The 25413-nt window shown below is 42.0% G+C and overlaps 3 protein-coding genes across 4 annotated transcripts in view; 1 reads left to right on the top strand and 2 right to left on the bottom strand.

Moving 5' to 3' along the window:
- The window catches only part of LOC111980631 (procollagen galactosyltransferase 1), a 29146-nt gene extending 12890 nt beyond the window's left edge, over positions 1-16256 (bottom strand). The window contains exon 1 of the mRNA XM_024011472.2: positions 15853-16256. Within this exon, the coding sequence (XP_023867240.1) occupies positions 15853-16070 (218 nt within the window). The 5' untranslated portion in view covers positions 16071-16256. The remainder of the gene's footprint in view (positions 1-15852) is intronic.
- Positions 16257-16365: 109 nt separating this feature from the next.
- On the bottom strand, positions 16366-23492 carry pgls (6-phosphogluconolactonase). 2 transcript variants are annotated; one of them, XM_024011494.2, is made up of 6 exons: positions 23409-23492; positions 21765-22033; positions 20823-20930; positions 20304-20405; positions 17489-17629; positions 16366-17204 (listed from the first exon to the last, which is right to left on the bottom strand). In XM_024011494.2, the coding sequence occupies exons 2-6, from the start codon at positions 22026-22028 to the stop codon at positions 17058-17060; spliced, it is 762 nt and encodes a 253-aa protein (XP_023867262.1). In that variant the 5' UTR covers positions 22029-22033; positions 23409-23492; the 3' UTR covers positions 16366-17057. The 2 variants fall into 2 exon arrangements, with proteins under 2 accessions (XP_023867262.1, XP_023867261.1); XM_024011493.2 differs by lacking the exon at positions 23409-23492 and adding an exon at positions 22663-22770.
- On the top strand, positions 22864-25344 carry LOC111980643 (zinc finger protein 572-like). Its single transcript, XM_024011492.2, has 4 exons — positions 22864-23576; positions 23949-24036; positions 24131-24239; positions 24482-25344. The coding sequence occupies exons 1-4, from the start codon at positions 23254-23256 to the stop codon at positions 25207-25209; spliced, it is 1248 nt and encodes a 415-aa protein (XP_023867260.2). The 5' UTR covers positions 22864-23253; the 3' UTR covers positions 25210-25344.
- The last annotated feature ends 69 nt before the right edge of the window (positions 25345-25413 follow it).

Genomic DNA, 25413 nt, shown 5'->3' with positions numbered 1-25413 from the left:
CCAAGCCGCACTGCTTCTTGACACACTGCTCGCTTAACCCGGAAGCCAGCCGCACCAATGTGTCGGAGGAAACACCGTACAGCTGGATGCGCCCGGCCGCCACAAGGAGTCACTAGAGCGCGATGCGACAAGGACATCCCAGCCGGCCAAACCCTCCCCTAACCCGGGCGACACTGGGACAATCCAGCGTCCGCTTTAGACGGACCAATAATACATGCGCACTAGCACTCAGCGCGCACAGAGAGCAGCGCGAGAAGCGACGACGTCATCAAGTCACCCAAAAACATGTCAGATATTGGATAAATATAAAATTGTAATATCTTCGCCTGTGAGTGATGAAAAACACAAAGGCGATGACTAAAGTGTCTTATTAGGAATTTTATAATCTGACTTCTCTTTGTGGAAATCTATGTATGGAAATCGTCTTTTTGGGCCGGGGCATTAGTTAAACTGTAGTACCGATGCAAAACTGTAGGAGCAGTCAAAACCGTGCTTCTAGATCAGAACCCTGAAGTTAACACAGGCTTAAGAGATAATATACGTTTTGTTCTATGAAATAAAATCACTCAGTTAACATGACCTTTTATGAATTATAAAGCCTTGTGTGCTTTTTTATTACAAAATTCACAAAAAGTGACATTAGCTGATGAAAATGGTATCATAGAGCAAAACGTATCAGATCTCCTATGCATGTGTATACCAGAGGCCTATCCCCAAAAAGTGACAAAAACATTCATTTTCTCATACCCTTTGTCTAATGATCTTTACTATTGCTCTCTAGCTGGCTAGATAAACATGGTGCTAAGATATCAGATAGGAGCTAATAGCAAATGTGGCTAGCTAGCTACATGCACTATTTTCGGCAACGAGCCATCTGACTTGCTGAGTAACGTTTTCTATTTACTGGTTTGCCGATCTGACCAGCTGCAATCGTATCTGTATATTGACTTGCATAGTTTTTCCTACCTTCGCTCTCCTTGCTAGATATTATGCACATTTATGGCTTGGTAGCAAATGTCATCGCAATAAACAGCAACAAGTGATACACTACATCGTGCTTCTAGCTCCGACAGTACAGTATATCTAACAAGTAATATCTAAGTTTCACAACAAATGCTCAAAAACACGTAAATCTAAGTAAGGAATGGATGAAATATATATACACTGCTCAAAAAAATAAAGGGAACACTTAAACAACACAATGTAACTCCAAGTCAATCACACTTCTGTGAAATCAAACTGCCCACTTAGGAAGCAACACTGATTGACAATAAATTTCACATGCTGTTGTGCAAATGGAATAGACAAAAGGTGGAAATTATAGGCAATTAGCAAGACACCCCCAATAAAGGAGTGGTTCTGCAGGTGGTGACCACAGACCACTTCTCAGTTCCTATGCTTCCTGGCTGATGTTTTGGTCACTTTTGAATGCTGGCGGTGCTTTCACTCTAGTGGTAGCATGAGACGGAGTCTACAACCCACACAAGTGGCTCAGGTAGTGCAGCTCATCCAAGATGGCACATCAATGCGAGCTGTGGCAAGAAGGTTTGCTGTGTCTGTCAGSGTAGTGTCCAGAGCATGGAGGCGCTACCAGGAGACAGGCCAGTACATCAGGAGACGTGGAGGAGGCCGTAGGAGGGCAACAACCCAGCAGCAGGACCGCTACCTCCGCCTTTGTGCAAGGAGGAGCAGGTGGAGCACTGCCAGAGCCCTGCAAAATGACCTCCAGCAGGCCACAAATGTGCATGTGTCTGCTCAAACGGTCAGAAACAGACTCCATGAGGGTGGTATGAGGGCCCGACGTCCACAGGTGGGGGTTGTGCTTCCAGCCCAACACCGTGCAGGACGTTTGGCATTTGCCAGAGAACACCAAGATTGGCAAATTCGCCACTGGCGCCCTGTGCTCTTCACAGATTAAAGCAGGTTCACACTGAGCACGTGACAGATGTGACAGAGTCTGGAGACGCCGTGGAGAACGTTCTGCTGCCTGCAACATCCTCCAGCATGACCGATTTGGCGGTGGGTCAGTCATGGTGTGGGGTGGCATTTCTTTGGGGGCCGCACAGCCCTCCATGTGCTCGCCAGAGGTAGCCTGACTGCCATTAGGTACCGAGATGAGATCCTCAGACCCCTTGTGAGACCATATGCTGGTGCGGTTGGCCCTGGGTTCCTCCTAATGCAAGACAATGCTAGACCTCATGTGGCTGGAGTGTRTCAGCAGTTCCTGCAAGAGGAAGGCATTGATGCTATGGACTGGCCCGCCCGTTCCCCAGACCTGAATCCAATTGAGCACATCTGGGACATCATGTCTCACTCCATCCACCAACGCCACGTTGCACCACAGACTGTCCAGGAGTTGGCGGATGCTTTAGTCCAGGTCTGGGAGGAGATCCCTCCGGAGACCATCCGCCACCTCATCAGGAGCATGCCCAGGCGTTGTAGGGAGGTCATACAGGCACGTGGAGGCCACACACACTACTGAGCCTCATTTTGACTTGTTTAAAGGACATTACATCAAAGTTGGATCAGCCTGTAGTGTGGTTTTCCACTTTAATTTTGAGTGTGACTCCAAATCCAGACCTCCATTGGTTGATAAATCTGATTTCTATTGATMATTTTTGTGTGATTTTGTTGTCAGCACATTCAACTATGTAAAGAAAAAAGTATTTAATAAGAATATTTCATTCATTCAGATCTAGGATGTGTTATTTTAGTGTTCCCTTTATTTTTTTGAGCAGTGTATATATATACATATATGTTAGAGCGGCATTGGACTAAGATACAGTGGCATAGTATATACATATGAGATGGGTGATGCAATATTTACACATAATTAAAGTGACTAAGACACTGTAGAATAGTATAGAGTACAGTTTATACATATGAGATGAGTAATGCAAGATACGGAGACATTATTAAAGTGGCTAGTGTTTCATTTCCTTAAAGTGGCCAGTGATTCCTAATCTATGTCTATAGGCAGCAGCCTCTGATGTGCTGGAGATGGCTGTTTAACAGTCAGTAGTGTAGTATAGAATACAATACAGTATATACACACATATGAAATGGGAGATGCAATATGTAAACACAATTTAAAAGTGACTAAGATACCGTAGAATTGTGTGGAATGCAGTTTATACATATGAGATGAGTATTGCTAGATACAGAAACATTATTAAAGTGGCTAGTGATCCATTTCTAAAAGTGGCCAGTGATTCCTAATCTATGTCTATAGGCAGCCACCTCTGATGTGCTAGTGATGGCTGTTTAGCAGTCTGATGGCCTTGAGATAGAAGCTGTTATTTATTTAGCCTCCTGAGGTTAGAGGCGCTGTTGCGCCTTCTTCACCACACTGTCTGTGTGGGTGGACCGTTTCAGTCTGTCAGTGATGTATACACCAAGGAACTTGAAGTTTTCCACCTTCTCCACTGCGGTCCTATCGATGTGGATAGGGGGGGTGCTTCCTCTGCTGTTTCCTGAAGTCCACGATCATCTCTTTAGTCAACTTTTGTTGACGTTGAATGAGAGGTTATTTTCCTGGCACCACACTCCCAGAGCCCTCACCTCCTCCCTGTATGCAGTCTCATCATTGTTGGTAATCAAGCCTACTACTGTTGTGTCATCTGTAAACTTGATGATTGAGTTGGAGGCGTGCTTGGCCACACAGTCATGGGTGAATTGGGAGTACAGGAGGGGGCTGAGCACGCACCCTTGTGGCGCCCCAGTGTTGAGGATCAGCGAAGAGGAGATGTTGTTTCCTACCTCTCAAAGCACTTCATGATGACAGAGGTGAGTGCTACAGGGCGATAGTCATTTAGTTCAAGAACCTTTGCTTTCTTAGGTACAGGGACAAAAAGTATGTGGACCAAGTACATGACCAAAAGTATGTGGACAGGCTTAGGCTTGTGTGCGTGCGTGCGGCTGCTCGGCCATTGAACCCATTTCATGAAGCTCCCATACGAAAAGTTATTGTGCTGATGTTGCTTCCAGAGGCAGTTTGGAACTCGGTAGTGAGATTGTGTGGCTAACCACTTTGCGGCTGAGCCATTGTTGCTCCTAGACGTTTCCACTTCACAATAACAGCACTTACAGTTGACCGAGGCAGCTCTAGCAGGGCAGAAATNCCACTTTGCGGCTGAGCCATTGTTGCTCCTAGACGTTTCCACTTCACAATAACAGCACTTACAGTTGACCGAGGCAGCTCTAGCAGGGCAGAAATTTGACGTACTGACTTGTTGGAAAGGTGGCATCCTATGACGGTTCCACGTTGAAAGTCAGTGAGCTCCTCAGTACAGGCCATTCTACTGCCAATGTTTGTCTATTGAGATTACATGGCTGTGTGAACGGGTGTAGCTGAAATAGCTGAATCCACAAATTTGAAATGGTGTCCCCATACTTTTGTCAATGTAGTGTATGAGCGATGGAGAGAGATATGATGAGATGTGAAAGGGAGCGGAGTTACAGCCTCGCTCTATCGAATCGTAGCAGTAGGATCAAGTTACAACCCGCCCATTTCTTAACACATAGCTGAAATAGCCAATTGAGTTGTTTGGAATTTCGTCTTTGCAGCTGAGTTGTTTAGAGATGCTCCTGACAGCTGAAAAAAAGACTTATTCCCGATCATGGAAAATGACAAAAAAATACTAGTTTCATAAGTATCCGTGATCACAAATCATGACTTAAATGTAGACCCATTTGCATTGAATAGATGTTATTTTATATTCTCAAACTAAGAGCAGTGCCTATAATGACGTCCTTCCATACAGGCGTGACATGCTGGAGTGATGCACCTATGCAAACGTTGATCAGTAGCAGGGATGGACAAAAATTACTAAATACAATTACAACATACAGATACAAAATACCATAAAGATCAATGTATCAAAATAAACTAAAAAAATATTTATATTTTGTAATGTATTTTATTAAAATACATGTTTTTTGTATTTTAAAATAACAAAATAAATTTGCAAGTAGCTGGCACGAACAGCAACAACATTCTCAGTAACAGTTACAAAAACGTTTCTTGCTATGACTGTAATATATTGTTGTTTATCTACCTTAGTTGGGCAAGTCACTCTGGATAAGAGTGTCTGCTAAATGACCAAAATGTATATGTCAACCGAACTGAACTGCAAAGCACACTAGGTTTATTATTGGCCTTGTTTCAGGGCGGAGCTCATTAGAATAATACTCAGCATGCTTTGCAATTGTTCATTTTTACATTTACATTTTAGTCATTTAGTAGACGCTCTTATCCAGAGTGAATTACAAATAGTGCATTCATCTTAAGATACAGTGCATTTGGAAAGTATTCAGACCCCTTAACTTTTTCCACATTTTGTTACGTCTTATTCTAAAATGGATGAAATCGTTTTCCCCCCTCATCTATCTATACACAATATCCCATAATGACAAAACAAAAACAGGTTTTTAGAAATGTTAGCAAATGTATAAAACAAAAAAAATGGAAATATGACATCTACATAGGTATTCGACACTTTACTCAGTACTTTGTTGAAGCACATTTGGCAGCAATTACAGGCTTGAGTCTTCTTGGGTATGATGCTACAAGCTTGGCACACCTGTATTTGGGGAATTTCCCCCATTGTTCGCTGCAGATCCTCTCAAGCTATGTCAGGTTGGATGGGGAGCATCGCTGCACAGCTATTTTCAGGTCTCTCCAGAGATGTTCGATCGGCATCAAGTCCGGCCTCTGGCTGGGCCACTCAAGGACATTCAGAGACTTGTCCCGAAGCCCCTTTTGCGCTGTCTTAGCAAAGCGTCTCAATACTAATGTAAATTTTACTTATTTTCAAGAAATTAGCAACAATTTCTGTTTTTGTTTTGTCATTATGGGGTATTGTGTGTAGATTGATTAGGGAAAAAATTCATAGAATCCATTTTAGAATTGGGCTGTAACGTAACAAAACGTTGAAAAAGTCAAGGGGTCTGAATACTTTCCGAATGCAGGTGAGACAACTACATATCACAATTGTATCAAGTACTTTTTCCTTCAACATACATTTATACATATACATTTAGTTCATTTATCAGACGCTCTTATCACACCATACTGTATCAGACTTCTGATACCAATGAAGGGTGAAAGGGGGGCCACAAGATGTGAGCCGCTATAAAACATTTTTATAGAAAAGTATTTTGTATTTTTAAAATACATTGGAGTGTAGTTCAGCCCAGTGTTATTCCAATTACAAAATACTCAGAAGAAGACAAACAGATTTTGTTATCTGTAGCGCCATAGATACACTCCACTGACTAGCCAAAACAAGCTACATTTTTGTAACCTTTATTTAACTAGGCAAGTCAGTTAAGAACAAATTCTTATTTACAATGACGGCCTACCGGGGAACACATCACGGACAAACTGAATTGGTCCACCCACACAGACAGCGTTGTGAAGAAGGCGCAGTAGCGCCTCTTCAACCTCAGGAGGCTGAAGAAATTCGGCTTGTCACCAAAAGCACTCACAAACTTCTACAGATGCACAATCGAGAGTATCCTGTCGGGCTGTATCACCGCCTGGTACGGCAACTGCTCCGCCCACAACCGTAAGGCTCTCCAGAGGGTAGTGAGGTCTGCACAACGCATCACTAGGGGCAAACTACCTGCCCTCCAGGACACCTACACCACCCGATGTCACAGGAAGGCCATAAAGATCATCAAGGACAACAACCACCCAAGCCACTGCCTGTTCACTCCGCTATCATCCAGCAGGCGAGGTCAGTACAGGTGCATCAAAGCAGGGACCGAGACTGAAAAACAGCTTCTATCTCAAGGCCATCAGACTGTTAAACAGCCACCACTAACATTTAGTGGCCGCTGCCAACATACTGACTCAACTCCAGCCACTTTAATAATGGGAATTGATGGAAATTGATCAAAAATGTATCACTAGCCACTTTAAACAATGCCACTTAATATAATGTATATGTATATACTGTACTCTATATCATCTACTGCATCTTGCCATCTTTATGTAATACATGTATCACTAGCCACTTTAAACTATGCACTTTTATGTTTACATACCCTACATTACTCATCTCATATGTATATACTGTACTCGATACCATCTACTGCATCTTGCCTATGCCGTTCTGTACCATCACTCATTCATATATCTTTATGTACATATTCTTTATCCCTTTACACTTGTGTGTATAAGGTAGTAGTTGTGGAATTGTTAGGTTAGATTACTCGTTGGTTATTACTGCATTGTCGGAACTAGAAGCACAAGCATTTCGCTGCACTCGCATTAACATCTGCTAACCATGTGTATGTGACAAATAAAATTTGATTTGATTTGGGTTAACTGCCTTGTTCACCTACCTGCCGCCCCCCTCAATAACTCAATCAATGCATGCACACCCTTATTGAATATGCATTCACCTGTATTGTGAGGCCTTACGCCATCTTCATTTACCCAGTTTATCAAGAGATTTACCATTCGAATAACATTATGTTGTTACGTAGTTAATTACATTTAACTTTGGTAAAAACAATGTGTGATTTTAAAATTGATATATATATATATATATATATATGTATATTGATGAATTTACACAGCTGTCGCTGCAAAATTATATTAATGATATTGCATATCGGCTTAAAATATCGTCCATCTTTGATCCCCAAAAATCGGTATTGGCCCTAAAAAATCCATATCGGTCGTTCTCTAGTTACAACACCTATCTWGGCCCCGTCAAGAGACAACCCCTATCCCATATCTCCTCTAGGCATGTAGATCTGAGAGGATTGGCTAGGTAGGCTATTCTGTAAGCAGAGGGGAAGGAGGAGCTAACTATCTTCATGTTTATTCTGCTGGCCTTCCTGTCAAATTCATCCAGATCAGTGCCTAGGGGTTAGGGGCCGTTTCTGGATGGGGCCCAAGGGAGGAGCTACTCCGCATATTGCTTAGCCTTAACCTATCCAAATCATGCAGAATAGTGCCTAGGGGTTGTTTCTAGGCAGGCAACAGAGTCAGAGTGCTGGTCTGGCCTAAACCTCTAAGCACAACTGTGCCACTGACAGCACAGCTTGTAATTCTCCAGCCCTTGACGGCAGGCAGCTAAAGCAGATTCTATCTTCTCAGTGTGGAGTGCTGGAGTGCTGATGTCACACTGGTCTGTGAGAACACGGCAGMTCCTTGCTAAGTTTGTTCTCTCCTGCCTCCTCACTCTAGCCGTCCAAGACGTACCTACATACTCATCAAACCGATTTCACATCCAGGACTCTCCGAGCCTTGTGTACAGTCGAAATCCGCTCCTCCTGTGCTCTCCAGAAACCGTATGCAGGGGTAGCCTACACTGTCATTCTGCCCAAGCGATTGGTTGTGTAGGTCCAGATAGGCCTATGTTTCAACTCCAATCATGACATTTTACATTCATTTTGGGTCTGAGGCATATAGCTGGATGTATASAAAARTGGTCTGGAGCTGGGACCTGGACTTATCTCAACATGAGCTGACAAAACATTGACGCAGCAGTAAGATATCCTTTAGCCTATTATGGAAATCCAAGTGCAAAACTGTTTGTTACTGTAAGGCCGTGTTTATAACATAGCTCTATGTTTACGAGAGTACATGAACCATGTTTTTAACATAGGAAACTGTTTGGAAAAAGCACAGATGTKACTTAATGGGCTTACAAACACATCTAAATAAAATGCTTCGTTTTGGTATAACATTGAATATTTTTTTATTTTTTTTACACAAGCAGTAACACATTTACTGTCAATTGGAGTATAGCCTAAGCCCACACATCCACCACAGTTAGGCTAGTATATTCAAGGACTAGAGTCTAGCCGTAACGCCGTGGTATACTGTGACCTCACTACACTGTGGCCCATTCATGGAGGTAGGCCTAAAGTAGGTGAGTGAAGATCATTTTAGAGCATTCCAATCCTCTCCAGCACAGCCAAGCAGACAGCTTGGGCCTCAGAGCCTCATACCCTGTTTGAGCATGTTGTTTGGGTGTAAATGGTGAACCCCATCCCCCTCCTCCTTCCCCAGAAACAAGCTTGAAGCTTGCTGATCAACTCATCAGCAAGCTCCAAGTGGTATTTATGTATTGATTTGTGATGCTATCCTTGATATGATCCCGCTGTTGTCACGTGCTACACATGCACACGTGTGTGCACATGCATCCATCTATCCAATGTTATCATGATTTGTTATAAGAGATATTATACTTTAGTAATCCACAATGACCTGGTGATGTAAAAGTCTAATAAATGACATTATCTTCCATATTCCTACAGATACCTCACAACTGGAGATTCCATCAAAACGATTGGCTACAGTTACCGTGTAGGGCATTGCATGGTTGGTTGACCTGGGCCATCTGGAACTGCCCGGTGGGGGAATTTAGGCGTGTGTGAAGGCTACCTGTGTCCTGCATAACGTCAGGAGGATGGACACGAGGATCAGGAGGGGACCTGCAGCTCTCTGCCGTGTGCCACTATGCACAACCAAAGGCTCTTTTAACAGCCATTCATATTGAAATAAGAGTATTCTTATTTTATTCTTATTTATTACTTAGCTATGTTAGCTGCAGTTATTCAATTCCCAGTTTCTCTCCCTTTGATTTCTGCTTCTCACTTGAGGGTGCTGTTCGGGTAAAGGTGATGTCTGTATGGGAAAAAAGTATATTTTAAGAGTCACCCATATTGAGAAAAAATGTAGAACAATTAGACACCCTATAACCCACAACTACACACTTGTGTATAAACCTGATTGATGGATTGTGTAAGTGCCAAATAAGCAGGCTCAGGTGTATAACTTGGCTCCTCAACCTTCAAAAGAATAGGAAAGAGGACCAGCCATGGAGACGAGATAAGACACTTATTATTTCTATTTTACAGTGCATTCGGAAAGTATTTCAGACCGTTGACTGTTTCCACTTTGTTACGTTACAGCCTTATTCTAAAATATATTAACTTATTTTTCCCCCTCAATCTACACACAATACCCCATAATGACAAAGCAAAAACAGGTTTTTTAGAAATGTTTGCAAATACACTGCTCAAAAAATAAAGGGAACACTTAAACAACACAATGTAACTCCAAGTCAATCACACTTATATGAAATCAAACTGTCCACTTAGGAAGCAACACTGATTGACAATAAATTTCACATGCTGTTGTGCAAATGGAATAGACAAAAGGTGGAAATTATAGGCAATTAGCAAGACACCCCAAAAAAGGAGTGATTCTGCAGGTGGTGACCACAGACCACTTCTCAGTTCCTATGCTTCCTGGCTGATGTTTTGGTCACTTTTGAATGCTGGTGGTGCTCTCACTCTAGTGTAGCATGAGACGGTCTACAACCCACACAAGTGGCTCAGGTAGTGCAGTTCATCCAGGATGGCACATCAATGCGAGCTGTGGCAAAAAGGTTTGCTGTGTCTGTCAGCGTAGTGTCCAGAGATGGAGGCGCTACCAGGAGACAGGCCAGTACATCAGGAGACGTGGAGGAGGCCGTAGGAGGGCAACAACCCAGCAGCAGGACCGCTACCTCCGCCTTTGTGCAAGGAGTGCACTGCCAGAGCCCTGCATGACTTCGCGTCAGCAGCCAATAATGGTCATTAACACCTGTATTGGGGAGTTGCTCCCATTCTTCTCTGCAGATCCTCTCAAGCTCCGTCAGGTTGGATTGGGAGCGTCGCTGCACAGCTATTTTCAGGTCTCTCCAGAGATGTTCGATAGGGTTAAAGTCTGGAGTCTGGCCACTCAAGGACATTGAGACTTGTCCCGAAACCACTCTCGCGTTGTCTTGGCTGTGTGCTTAGGGTCGATCTCCTCTTGGAAGGTGAACCTTCGCCCCGTCTGAGGTCCTGGGTGCTCTGGAGCAGGTTTTCATCAATGATCTCGCTGTACTTTTCTCTGTTCATCTTTCCATCGATCCTGACTAGTTTCCGAGTCCCTGCCGCTGAAATACATCCCCGCAGCATGAGGCTGCCACCAACATGCTTTATGGTAGGGATGATGCCAGGTTTCCTCCAGACCTGACGCTTGGCATTCAGTCCAAAGAGTTCAATCTTGGTTTCATCAGACCAGAAAATCTTGTTTGTCATGGTTTGTTTGTCACAAAGTGTTAAATCTAAACTAATGTTGTCAGTTACTCTAGTTTGAGAGGATTTCAAAAAGTTCATTGTAATTATGGCAATGTTCCACTCAGTCCAAGCGCATTGGCCTGTACACAACTCATTCACTAACAATAAGTCCCAAGAGAATTCTCGTTGATTATTGTCAAAGCCGTGTATATCCCCCATCAAGCCGATACTACAACGGCCCTCAAGGAACTTCACTGGACTTTATGCAAACTGGGAACCATATATCCTGAGGCTGCATTTTCTGTAGCTGAGGATTTTAACAAAGAAAATTTGAGAACAAGGCTACCTAAATTCTATCAGCATATTGATTGTAGAACTCGTGCTGGCAATACACTGGATCACTGCTACTCTAACTTCCGAGATGCATACAAGGCCCATCCCCGCCCACCCTTTGGGAAAACTGACCACAACTACATTTTTCTCCTCCCTTCCTATAGACAGAAACTCAAACAGGATGTACCCGTGACAAGGACTACTCAACGCTGGTCTGACCAATCGGAATCCACGCTTCAAGATTGTTTTGATCACGCGTACTGGGACACGTTTCGGGTAGCCTCAGAGAATAATATTGATTTCTACTATTTCTTCTATTTTCCACCATAATTTGCAAATAAATTCATTAAAAATCCTACAATGAGATTTTCTGGATTTTCCCCCCGCATTTTGTCTGTCATAGTTGAAGTGTACCTATGATGAAAATTACAGGCCTCTCTCATCTTTTTAAGTGGGAGAACTTGCACAATTGGTGGCTGACTAAATACTTTTTTGCCCCACTGTATTTCAAAAAAATATTTTTGAATTTCCCGCGGTGCCTTTTCAGCGGAATGTTGTCGAGAGGTTCCGCTAGCGGAACGTGTGTCCTTGAAATGTTAAACAGCCATCACTAACACAGTGAGGCTGCTGCCTACATACAGACTTGAACTCTTTGGCCACTTTAATAAATGGATCACTAATCACTTTAATAATGCCACTTTAATAATGTTTATATATCTTGCATTACTCATCTCATATGTATATACTGTAGTTTATACCATTTATTGCATCTTGCCTATGCCGCTTCTTGCTCATCCATATATATTTATATGTACAGTTGAAATCGGAAGTTTACATACACTTAGGTTGGAGTCATTAAAACTCGTTTTTCAACCACTCCACAAATTTCTTGTTAACCTCTCTTGGGTAGGGGGCAGTATTTTCACATCCGGATGAAAAGCGTGCCCAAAGTAAACTGCCTGTTACTCAGGCCCAGAAGCTAGGATATGCATATAATTGGTAGATTTGGATAGAAAACACATAAAAGTTTCTAAAACTGTTAAAATAATGTCTGTGAGTACAGCAGAACTGATAAGTCAAGCAAAACGCTGAGGACAAACCACCCCCCCCAAAAAATAAATAAATAAATACCACTATTTTCAATGACTGTCACTTTTATTATAAGGCAAAGTCCTCCCAGATTGCAGTTCCTAGGGCTTCCACTAGATGTCAACAGTCTTTAGAAAGAGTTTCAGGCTGGTTTTTGGAAAAATGAGCCAGAAATTGTAGTTTTTCTAGGTAGCTCCCATTTTGGCTGTAGTGTTTCCAAGCGTGTCAATGAGAGCTTGTTCTTTGGTATTTTTCTCCGGTAAAGACAATAAGGATTCTCCGTCTTAAATTTTATCGTTAATTTACGTATTAGGGTACCTAAGGTTTGTTTGGAAAAGTTTATTAGTAACGTTTGGGATTCATTTTGTATGCATTTTGATGGAGGGAAACTGGGTGGATTATTGGCTGAAGCGCACCAGCTAAACTGAGTTTTTATGGATATGAAGAAGGACATTATCGAACAAAAAGACCATTTGTGATGTAACTGGGACCTTTTGGAGTGCCAACAGAAGAAGATCATCAAAGGTAAGGCAGTTATTATATCTCTATTTCTGACTTTCGTGTCGCACCTGCCTGGTTGAAATATGTTTTTCATGGTTTTGTATGCGGATAATCGCATGGTGTGCTTTCGCCGTAAAGCCTTCTTGAAATCTGACACAGCGGCTGGATTAACAAGAAGTTAAGCTTCATTTTGATGTATTACACTTGTGATTTTATGAAAGTTAAATATTTATAATTCTGTCATTGATTTTCGCGCTCTGTAATTTCACCGATGTTGGGCAGGTGGGACGGTAGCGTAAGAAAGTTTAAACAAACTATAGTTTTGGCAAGTCGGTTAGGAAATTACTTTGTGCATGACACAAGTAATTTTTCCAACAATTGTTTACAGACAGATTATTTCACTTACAATTCACTGTATCACAATTCCAGTGGTGTCAGAAGTTTACTATACACTATGTGACTGTGCCTTTAAACAGATTGGAAATTCCAGAAAATTATTTAATGGCTTCAGAAGCTTCTGATAATCTAATTGACATCATTTGAGTCAATTGGAGGTATTGGATGTATTTCAAGGCCTACCTTCCAACTCAGTGCCTCTTTGCTTGACATCATGGGAAAATCTAAAGAATCAGCCAAGACTCAGAAATAAATTGTAGACCTCCACAAGTCTGGTTCATCCTTGGAGCAATTTCCAAACGCCTGAAGGTACCACGTTCATCGTGTAAAAACTAGCACGCAAGTATAAACACCATGGGACCACGCAGCCATCATACCGTTCAGGAAGGAGACGCATTCTGTCTCCTAGAGATGAACGTACTTTGGTGCGAAATGTGCAAATCAATCCCAGAACAACAGCAAAGGACCTTGTGAATATGCTGGAGGAAACAGGTACAAAAGTATCTATATCCACAGTAAAGTGAGTCCTATATCGGCATAACTGAAAGACCGCTCAGCAAGGAAGCCGCCACTACTCCAAAACCGCCATAAAAAAGCCAGACTACGGTTTGCAACTGCCATGGGGACAAAGATGGTACTTTTTGGAGAAATGTACTCTGGTCTGATGAAACAAAAATAGAACTGTTTGGCCATAATTACCATCGTTATGTTTGGAGGAAAAAGGGGGAGGCTTGCACGCCGAAGAACACCATCCCAACCGTGAAGCACGGGGTGGCAGCAGCATGTTGTGGGTGTGCTTTGCTCAGGAAGGACTGGTGCACTTCACAAAATAGATGGCATCATGAGGTAGGACAATTATGTGGATATATTGAGCAACATCTCAAGACATCAGTCAGGAAGTTAAAGCTTGGTTGCAAATGGGCCTTCCAATGGACAATGACCCCAAGCATACTTCCAAAGTTGTGGCAAAATGGCTTAAGGACAACAAAGTCAAGGTATTGGAGTGGCCATCACAAAGCCCTGACCTCAATCCTATAGAAAATTTGTGGGCAGAACTGAAAAAGCGTGTGTGAGCAAGGAGGCCTACAAACCTGACTCAGTGACACCAGCTCTGTCAGGAGGAATGGGCAAAATTCACCCAACTTATTGTGGGAAGCTTGTGGAAGGCTACCTGAAACGTTTGACCCAAGTTAAACAATTTAAAGGCAATGCTACCAAATACTAATTGAGTGTATGTAAACTTCTGAGCAACTGGGAATGTGATGAAAGAAATAAAAGCTGAAATAAATACTTCTCACTACTATTATTCGGACATTTCACATTCAAATAAAGTGGTGCTCCTAACTGACCTAAGACAGGGAATTTTTACTAGGATTAAATGTCAGGAATTGTGAAAAACTGAGTTTAAATGTGTATGTAAACTTCCGACTTCAACTGTATATATTCTTATTCCATTCCTTTACTTAGATTGTGTGTATTAGGTAGTTGTTGTGGAATTGTTCGATTACTTGTTAGATATTGCTGCATGGTTAGAATTAGAAGCACTTCGCTAGACTTGCAATAACATCTGCTAACCATGTGTATGTGACCAATAAAATTTGATTTGATTCATCAGTAGTAGCCTAAGATAAGATACTGTGTAGCCTTTAGCAATAGGCTACACAGTATCTTATCTGACCTGGTCAATACCAAGAAAAAATCTAATTGACCTCCATCCCACCACCCACTCATTTAGACTGCTAAAATATGAAGATCCACAGTCCCCTCCCGCTTTCATCATGTGGGACAGTCAAGATATTTCCTGTGGCTATATTTCCTGTCGTCATCATCTCAGTTTAATAGCTGAACTAACAGATCAGTATTTAGCCTAGCCCTTAGGGCGACACATTCAGAAATCAGAAGAGTGGATAGTTTTTAGACAGAGGGGATATTCTCTCCTTGGCGAAGGTGAGGAGAAATACAGTAGAAGACGGGTTGACAGGTTACAGGCAGGGGGGCTCTATCCTTTCTGTGTTTCCAATGGGTGAATAAATACCACGTAGGCACTGGCTAGTAGTAGTGGCCTCTATTTCAACAGAAATGCCAAACATCTGACCAATTCAATTGAACAATATGCACCATACAGTGCACTCTGGTGACGTTGCAGGAAAATGACTACCCCCCTTTCCCCCTAAAAACTTTCAGACTCGCTGCAAGGAAAGTCGCGCCCCCTCGCCCGGATTCATCTTTTCAGAACATTTGTAATGATAGCTGTAGTTCTGATCTTGCATATGTAACTTACATTATGGTTGGTGCTAGTAAAGTTACGTTTGACTGTCATCTAAACATACATAAAATTGACCAGTAACGAGGAATGACACCCTGCCCTTGTAAATTACAGTAACGTTAGCTAACTAATATGCTAGCCACATCAATACCATCATAAAACAGAGACCATACCTCACATTTAAACACACTTACCAAATTGCCACGCGGTCCTTGGGATAATTCAGACGTTCGATATTTCCAAGGAAATAAGGCAGAGAATGTTCAGAGTTGCGGCAGACGAGGGCAATGAAGACCCGCGGGGCAAGAAGTGGAGATTCGGGGCTCCAGCGCTCTTCGGGGAAGTATCCTTGAGCTGGTCCGGAGAACAGTATCGTCAGGGCGGTGGACAGAAGGAAGTTGTACCCGTGCATCGCAAAGCACAGCAAGTGGAGAAAAGCAAGTTATAAACTAACAAAGAAACACACTATGCAGAAGGAGCAAATATTTCACTGACTTGAAGCCCTTTCATATGAAAATGTCACCACCGACAAAAACGCAACACCTCAATTACAACGCTGCAAACAGTCTCAGCGATATTCAACCAGAGGATTAAAGGAGATGTCTCTCAATGTTTAAAGGGGATGGGCCTAAATTACACAGTGGTTGTTACAATGTAACAGCAAGTTTATAACATATTGAATAATAATTTTTGCATGTGGAAACTACTACGAATTTAGCAATTTATTTGTTTTACCTTTATTCATCAATTCTTAATGTTAATATTGATAATTCTGTACACATCTTTCTTTTCATCATTGTACCCTTTAGCCAAGGGCATGTGCCATTTAAGTTTATCATCAAAATCCAACATTTTTTGGTTAGACAGAAGTGCATGTCCTAAATTATATCGCCCACTTTGATAGTCAAATGCAAAGTCGAACTTTAACGTACAGAGGTCAACAGATTAGTAACAAAGTAAACACTGGTCCCATATGGAGACTTTCTGGCTGAGGCTAGCTACCATACAAGCAGCTAGTTGGAATCCCATACAGTTTCACGAGATTGTACACACTAAAGTTTTCATGACATCAGAACCCTGAAACTTTAATAGTAAATCTATTTGTATTATTATGACGTTACACCGTTTCCTCTGGAATTAATCATCCAGCAACTACTTCAAATGGTTTCCCCATCACGATACATACACTCAGCACAGTTCTACAACTGATGTATTAACAATCCAATGTTTTTCCTATTCATTCATTCACTTACATCCCATTTTCATGATATGTAGGTTTTAATCTCATGTCTAAAACATAACACCGTCAAATAGAAACAGGAATGTTCAGTGATATCCTGTACATTTTTCTCTGTGGATGTTGAGTTCTTGAATTCCTTTTTGTCCTTCTCTTTGGTCTTTAGAGTTTTGCTGCAGAGCCTGGTCTCTCCACCTGGAGTGTCAAGGAGGCAGCAGCTGGTTCATCTATGAGCCAGAACAGCTCACCTTGGCTGGGGACCACTCTGGCTGCAGGTAGGGCCGGGCCTTCCCCACCCTCCAGCACTTGCTGTGGCAGACCAAAACAGAAACTCACAAGTTGAAAGGAAACGCTCACTTGTCGTAGTGTTATCAACAACCACAGAAATGCTCTCAATCCATTACTGTTGTACAGCGACATTTATTTTAGTGATTATTAAAAAATTTATAACAGTGCATTCACAGGTAAACATAAATACAAATAAACTGAATCAAGTCTTCATAGTGACATTTCTTGATTCTTAATAGGTTAGGATCAGAGTGAGATATTAGTGCATCAGAGAGGATGCTAGTTTGGAGGACAGGATACAGTACCTTTAGCACTGGTGCTTTGCTGCCCCCTGTTGACACAAAGACCACACAGCGGGCTGAGTTCACCATGGGAAATGTCATGGTCACACGTTGTGGTGGGGGCTTGGGCGAGTCACCGATTGGGGCCACAATTTTCTGGGTTTCCTAAAAGAGTGGTAAACCCAAAACACAAGAACGGTCCATACATAGCCAGTGGAGTGACTAAAACAACACATGCATGACAGGACAGGTGTATCCGTGTGTGTAAAGGAACACATTAAATAAACACAGTACTGGACAGAACCAGACCTAAATTAACTGAAAGGAAGAATCTAAAGATATTTTTTTAAACCTTACACTGAGACTCCACAAAATACTGTCTGTACATTCATGTATAGCCCCATACCTTTGAATCCGTATTTAAACCTACTGCATATTACAGTTGAAGTCAGAAGTTTACATACATTTAGGTTGGAGTAATTAAAACGAGTTTTTCAACCAATCCACAAATTTCTTGTTAACAAACTATAGTTTGGCAAGTCGGTTAGGACATCTACTTTGTGCATGACATAAGTAAGTTTTCCAACAATTGTGTACAGACAGATTATTTCACTTACAATTCACTGTATCACAATTCCAGTGGGTCAGAAGTTTACATGCACTAAGTTGACTACGCCTTTAAAAAGATTGGAAAATTCCAGAAAATGTTGTCATGGCTTTAGAAGCTTCTGATAGGCTAATTGACACCATTTGATTCAATTGGAGGTGTACCTGTGGATGTATTTCAAGGCCAACCTTCAAACTCAGTGCCTCTTTGCTAGACATCGTGGCAAAATCTAAAGAAATCAGCCAAGACCTCAGAAAATAAATTGTAGACCTCCACAAGTCTGGCTCATCATTGGGAGCAATTTCCAAACGCCTGAAGGTACCACGTTCATCTGAACAAACAATAGTACGCAAGTATAAACACCATGGGACCACGCAGCTATCATACCGCTCAGGAAGGAGACGCGTTCTGTCTCCTAGAGATGAACGTACTTTGGTGCGAAAAGTGCAAATCAATCCCAGAACAACAGCAAGGGACCTTGTGAAGATGCTGGAGGAAACAGGTACAAAAGTATCTATATCCACAGTAAAACAAGTGCTATATCGACATAACCTGAAAGGCCGCTCAGCAAGGAAGAAGCCACTGCTCCAAAACTGCCATAAAAAAGCAAGACTACGGTTTGCAACTGCACATGGGGACAATGATTGTACTTTTTTTGGAGAAATGTCCTCTGGTCAGATTAAACAAAAATAGAACTGTTTGGTCATAATGACCATCGTTATGTTTGGAGGAAAAAGGGGAGGCTTGCAAGCCGAAGAACCCCATCCCAACCGTGAAGCACGGGGGTGGCAGCAGCATGTTGTGGGGGTGCTTTGCTGCAGGAGGGACTGGTGCACTTCACAAAATAGATGGCATCATGAGGTAGAACAATTATGTGGATATATTGAAGCAACATCAAGACATCAGTCAGGAAGTTAAAGCTTGGTCGCAAATGGGTCTTCCAAATGGACCCCAAGTATACTCCCAAAGTTGTGGCAAAATGGCTTAAGGACAACAAAGTCAAGGTATTGGAGTGGCCATCACAAAGCCCTGACCTCAATCCTATAGAAAATTTGTGGGCAGAATTGAAAAAGCGTGTGCGAGCAAGGAGGCCTACAAACCTGACTCAGTTACACCAGCTCTGTCAGGAGGAATGGGCCAAGATTCACCCAACTTATTGTGGGAAGCTTGTGGAAGGCTACCCGAAACGTTTGACCCAAGTTAAATAATTTAAAGGCAATGCTACCAAATACTAATTGAGTGTATGTAAACTTCTGACCCACTGGGAATGTGATGAACAAAATAAAAGCTGAAATAAATCACTCTACTATTATTCTAACATTTCACATTAAAATAAAGTGGTGATCCTAACTAACCTAAGGGAATTTGTACTAGGATTAAATGTCCGGAATTGTAAAAAACTGAGTTTAAATGTATTTGGCTAAGGTGTATGTAAACTTTCGACTTCAACTGTATCTATAAGTGTCGTTAAAATATGTTCTAATTATGATAGACTGAAGGGTGGGTTCCCAGGGGGATTTATAAAATGGGTGTGTGAATGGGTGTGAGATTTTCTAATATTGTTAAAAGCCCCATGTCGGTCTGACAGTAATTTGCGATCATGCATTCATGGATTTGCACTACAATACATGATGTTTCTGTCAACATGAACGCCTTCCCTTACATGTGTTAAACATAAATATTTGTATTCAACTAACTGTAAAGGGGTTATGGCTAATTTCCAGTTCAAATAACATGAAACTGGGAGAGGGCTGCTTCCGACATGTATGCTGAGGGTTTTCTGTTSTCCCATAACAGATGACAGTTCTTCCATTATGAAAGACTATCTGATGAGAATAGTATCTAACAGCTTTAATTACGCTCCCAAACCAAGCAACGCCTTTTAAAAAGTTGTTTAACCCTCATGGAGAACCAGATGGAACGTCATGATCTGATCATCACAAGACCACATGGTTAAAAAAGAAGACGTATCAGTAACATTGATGTAAACAGTTATCCGTTTTAGCTCCTTCGATACCAGAATTACAACCCAGTGAGTGATACAGGCGGGGATCCAGGTCGTCTGAGAAGATTGCTTTATCATAGAAAATGTTAAACACTTCACCAGGCGTTGTGAGATTTGATAATCAGTGCAACGCGACCGCAAAAAAAGAAGACAACCTGGGAGTCAACATGGAACGAGTCTACAGTGCAATAAAGACGACCTGCAACTGGGGTGTAGACTGTGCTCACCTCCAACAGGGGATGGTCTGGGAAGAGGGAACAGGTGTGTCCATCAGGCCCCATGCCCAGCAGCAACAGATCAAACACAGGGATATCCTCCTTCGGGAAGGCCTATATGTACATGAGACAAAATAATTAAAAGGTAGACTCAGTCGAAATGACGTTGCCATGAGCAGCACCGGAGATATTGAGGTGAGCGAGATGCAACACTTCGCTCACACACAGTTACTCACAGTATCTGCACGGGCTCCCTTCACGCTGTTCACAGCGTGGTAGACAGGGCACCAAAACAGCAGAGAAGTAAAGTCTTGCGCTTCAACACTCTTAGTTGTTGTGGAAATTGACCAACTATGCGGTTTACTTTTTGCATCTACATCATATCACTGAGTCTACCTTTCATACCAAAATAGACTATAATATCTCAGTGTTTCATGTCATAACTTTTCTTTGTTTCATAACCATAGAAGTGATACATTCACTGTGTGTGTATATACGTGTGTGTGTGTGTGTGTGTGTGTGTGTGTGTACCTCCTTCAGTTTGCGGGCATAATCCTCAGCACACTCCTGTACAGATAAGGAGGGGTCAATCGCCAGGACCCCACTGTCTGGGATGTTGATTTTGGAGAACAACTGATTCTGTTGACAAAAACAAAACATGATTGAATATAAAGAGTTAGGATGAATATAAGTGAATATAAGTGTTGATCCTAATAGGATCAACACTTGATAGAACTGGCCTTAAAAGGTTTTAATGAAAACTAGAGAAAGGTAAATGCCCTGCCCCTGAATTAAATATGTGTGCTTGCAGAAAAATACAGACATCAGGCTGTAGGATAAGAATATGCACATACACTGACTGTACAAAACTTTAGGAACACCTTCGTAACATTGAGTTGCACCCCCTTTTTTCCCTCTGAACAGCCTACATTTTTCGGGGCATGGACTCTACAAGGTTTCAAAAGCGTTCCACACAGATGCTGGCCATGTTGACTACAATGTTTCCCATAGTTGTGTCAAGTTGGCTGGATGTCCTTTGGGTGGTAGACCATTTTTGATACACACAGGAAACTGTTGAGCGTGAAAAACCATGCCGTGTTGCAGTTCTTGACACAAATTTAAACCGGTGCACCTGGTACCATACCCTGTTCAAAGGCACTTAAATCTTTTGTCTTGCCCATTCCCCCTCTGAATGGCACACATACTGCACACAATCCATGTCTCAATTGTCCCTTTTTAAGCAGTCTCCTACCCTTCATCTAAACTGATTGAAGTGGATTTAACAACTGACATCAATAAGGGATCATATCCTTCACCTGGTCAGTCTGTCATGGAAATAACAGGTGTTCTTAATATTTTGTACATTCATTGTATATTAATTGCCATCTTTTGTGCATAGCAGGTTTACAGTAAACTGATTTTAATATATGCAGCTGCAGAGGCGAGGACCAGTAAACGATGAGATTATGTTACCTTGTACAGTCCATAGGTACTCTCTCCATCGTCGAAGGGAACCAGCCTCTCATCACAGAACCCTGCTAGCCAGTGGCTGCAGTCCAGGTCTGGCAGGGCGGGCAGCTCCTTGCTGAGCATGGACACCAGGCTGCCCCCTGAGAGGCCCAGGGAGAACCGGCCATGGTCCAATAGGGCCTTGTCAGCCCGAGATGCTACCAGGTAAGCCAGAGCTGGACCAAGCTCTGCTGCTGAGGGGAACACCACTACTCTTCTGCCTGACATCCTGACTGGAATAGAAGAAGGGGAAAAAAGAAKGTTGAGGTAACAGAAAACAGTTTATTTTATAATCAGTGATGCACTTCTTATACCAGTAAGGAGGAAGTGTCACTGTCAATACACCACATTGTTATACAATTCACCATGATAYTGCAGAATTCCCCCAATTCAAAAGAAGCGGGCCAGCTACCAATAAATATAACAAAAAAAGGCAAGAGTGGACTGGTCTATAATAATAATGATGATAGTGAGTACTCTTCGGGAAAATTCACACCTCACTGTAGTCTGAATGTGACTACGCTTTACATTGCCTGTACATCAGACTAAGTTCAAATGTAATTATATTTAACTTTCTGGCTTGTAAAGAAACTTTCCAAGTTTTTGCAGTGCTTAGTTTCAGGCTGTGTAACCAGAAAACTGGTATAACAGTCGGATTTATCAGCATAATCTCACTGATGCACGTTAAGTGTCCACTATGGCGCATGTAAGAGAGTTTTGCAGTGCCATTGATAGCTTGCATCTCAATCTGGAGAGTAGGTGAAGCTCACCAGTTCCAGACAGGTATCAAATTCATACTATTAGCTCTAATAAAGCGTGTGAAAAACTAACATATTACTCAAAATTAATCTTGTAGAATTACCTTCTCTTTTTTTGTCAGCGAACGCAATTTGCAACTCGCAGCACTTCCTGAAACTATTCCTCCACTAGCCAATCAAATATCCAGGACCGCCCTGTTATGTTGAATTCTGGTAATTGTAGTGATTGTGATTGCCTCAAATGCTGTGTGTGTTATGTGCACTGTATTTGGATTTAAGCCTAAGAACGGTCTGTAGTACACTCTAATCGTTTTTGATGATCTGGATTGTATACGATATTAGAAGTAAATCAACTAACTGATAATTAACAGTATAGTAACAGACTATGACCTACGTATACTAATTGAACCCCCTTTACTCGATATAGTTATGGTAGTTATTCAATGAAAATGTTCAAAAATTATTCTCCCAAATGCTTTTTAGATGCAAAGTTGCCAGTTCTCTTTGCTGTGATCCTTGGTGATTTCCCCTCCGATCCTGTAGATGGAACCATGCGTCTTTGTTGTGTACATGTTTGTACAAAGAACTCGAGGCACACATTGTTATATACAACAAACTAAATATTTGACAGCTCGTTGAAAGTAATACATACAGTTATCGGCAGATTTGAGTTTTATATAAATACGTTTGCCAAAATGTCGACAGCCTTTTGTTTTCAAGCACAGCTCGTTTCTGTCATGGACGCGTTATCAAAAGCAGCAGTTTCAGAAATAAGCAAACTAGTCGACATCGAATCAAAGGTTTTAAAATTAGAAATAACGCGTGGTCGGAATGAAATAGCAACACTTACAGAGAAACTGCAGCTGATGGAGAATTTGCTTTGGATCGACGGAGGGCACAGGCAGGACGCAACGGCAGATAAACGCACGAAAACGCCAACAAGAGCGAGAGATGGTTCAATGAACGATTATTGTGAAAGACCTCAGTCTGAGCCCAAAATACCTGCAATCAAAAAAAGGTTTGTAAAGTTGACCCTTATTGAATATTCTATGGGCAGGTAATGTACTTGTGTGTGTGAATAGATCTGGGTCAAAGACGTGTGCTGTATTTGAGTCCCAAAAGTGCACATTTCTAATTTGCTATAGTTTTTGACCCAGGTCTGGATTATACTGGCCACAAATCACAGATATTAGAATGATTCTGCATGAAACCCTGTGCTGCTTGAATCCTGTGGCTTCTGCTTGCTCTTTGGGGTTAGGCTGGGTAACTGTAAAGTAGTTCTTGATAAATGCTGATGTAAAAATGATTTTATTAAATACTTGATTTATTGATTGAACCCAACCCTTTTCATCTGGCAGAATTTAATCTATTTGTTTTCTTGTATGCTTAGTGAGAGTTCCTGGGAAAATATTTGTCCTCCCCAAGAGATGCACGTCATCCATCAGATTGAAGATGGTGCTCTTGTTTTGGAAACAGTGGTAAGTTAACTGTCATTCCTTCTGTCAAGTAGCCTTACTGTAATGTCCTTCTAGTTACAATTTTTTTGCTAAGCTGTTGTTATTTACCCTAAAGCCTACCACAGTGGTGAGAGACCAGCCTGAGTTGATTGTGATCAAGGAGGAACCTTCAGAGGTGGACGTATGGGGTAGTGGGCCAAAGACCGAACTCATAAATGAAAATGGTGAGTGTTGATGGGTTAAAAATCACATGAGGGCCTGGGTGCCAAATAGTACACTGTCAGGGAGGACAGTGACTTGTATTGGCATTGCTGAACAGTTGGGTAACCCAGAAGGTTGGGTAATATAGTGCAATAGGCAAAATGCAGAAGCATCGGCTTGTCTTGTGTAACTGAATATAAAGGTTGAACTGTTTAATTATGTTCTAAAAGATATACTTATACATTCCTTCCTGTGTCACAAACAGGAGCAGCAACATCACTTGATACAGATGTTGGGTGTCTCGATGTGCTTCAGCATTGTCCAGACAGCTCAGACAACCACCCTATATTTACTGAGAGCCAGGTGAACCACAGCACTCAGCCCTCCGGAGTGCAATTGGAGGACCTGGACACGCATTGGACGCCACCTGCATGTTCACAGAGCCAGGATGCGCAGCAGATCACACCTGCTGCACAGAGAAACTCCATAACTGGAAACAGCTGTGGTGGTATAACAAATGTGCCCTCTCAGAGCTTCAGTGTGGCAAAGTCGAACATGAAGATCCACAGCCTGAGAACATCAGGAGCTAAACGATTTGGCTGTATGCAATGTGGCAAGAACTTCAGGTGTTCTAGTCAGCTGGAAATACACCAGCGAAGTCACACTGGAGAGAAACCGTACCGATGCACGCTGTGTGGAAAGAGATACGCACAGAAAGGGCATCTTTATACCCACCAACGCACACACACCGGAGAAAAGCCATATCGCTGCCTCGACTGTGGCAAGAGCTTCATTCAAAAATGCACTCTCGATATGCACCAGCGCACCCACACCGGAGAAAAACCTTATGTTTGTGTGAAATGTGGGAAGGGATTTACTAAAAACTGTAACCTTAAGAAACACATGGGTGTACATACAGAGTTTAGCATGCATGTTTACAGTGAGTCCAGTTTACAAGAGGACAGATGGACAAATAGACCTCATCCGTACTAGTACCAACCATAGGCCTACAGCCTCTGCAGTGGATTTGCTGGACTTCAGTCATTCAAAGTTTTCCTCATAGAATATTAGTCTTTGCTTTTCAGAAAAATTAAGCTGTCCTATTTTTCAACATTTGCCAGGTCTCTATTTTGCTGTCTGACATTTTTATTTTATTCAAATGTAACCTTTATTTAACTAGGCAAGCCAGTTAAGAAC

Source organism: Salvelinus sp. IW2-2015, linkage group LG20, assembly GCF_002910315.2.
Source record: "Salvelinus sp. IW2-2015 linkage group LG20, ASM291031v2, whole genome shotgun sequence".
Classification (NCBI taxonomy): Eukaryota; Metazoa; Chordata; class Actinopteri; order Salmoniformes; family Salmonidae; genus Salvelinus; species Salvelinus sp. IW2-2015.
The sequence above is the reverse complement of the archived record's forward strand: the minus strand, read 5'-3'. Positions and strand labels throughout refer to the sequence as shown.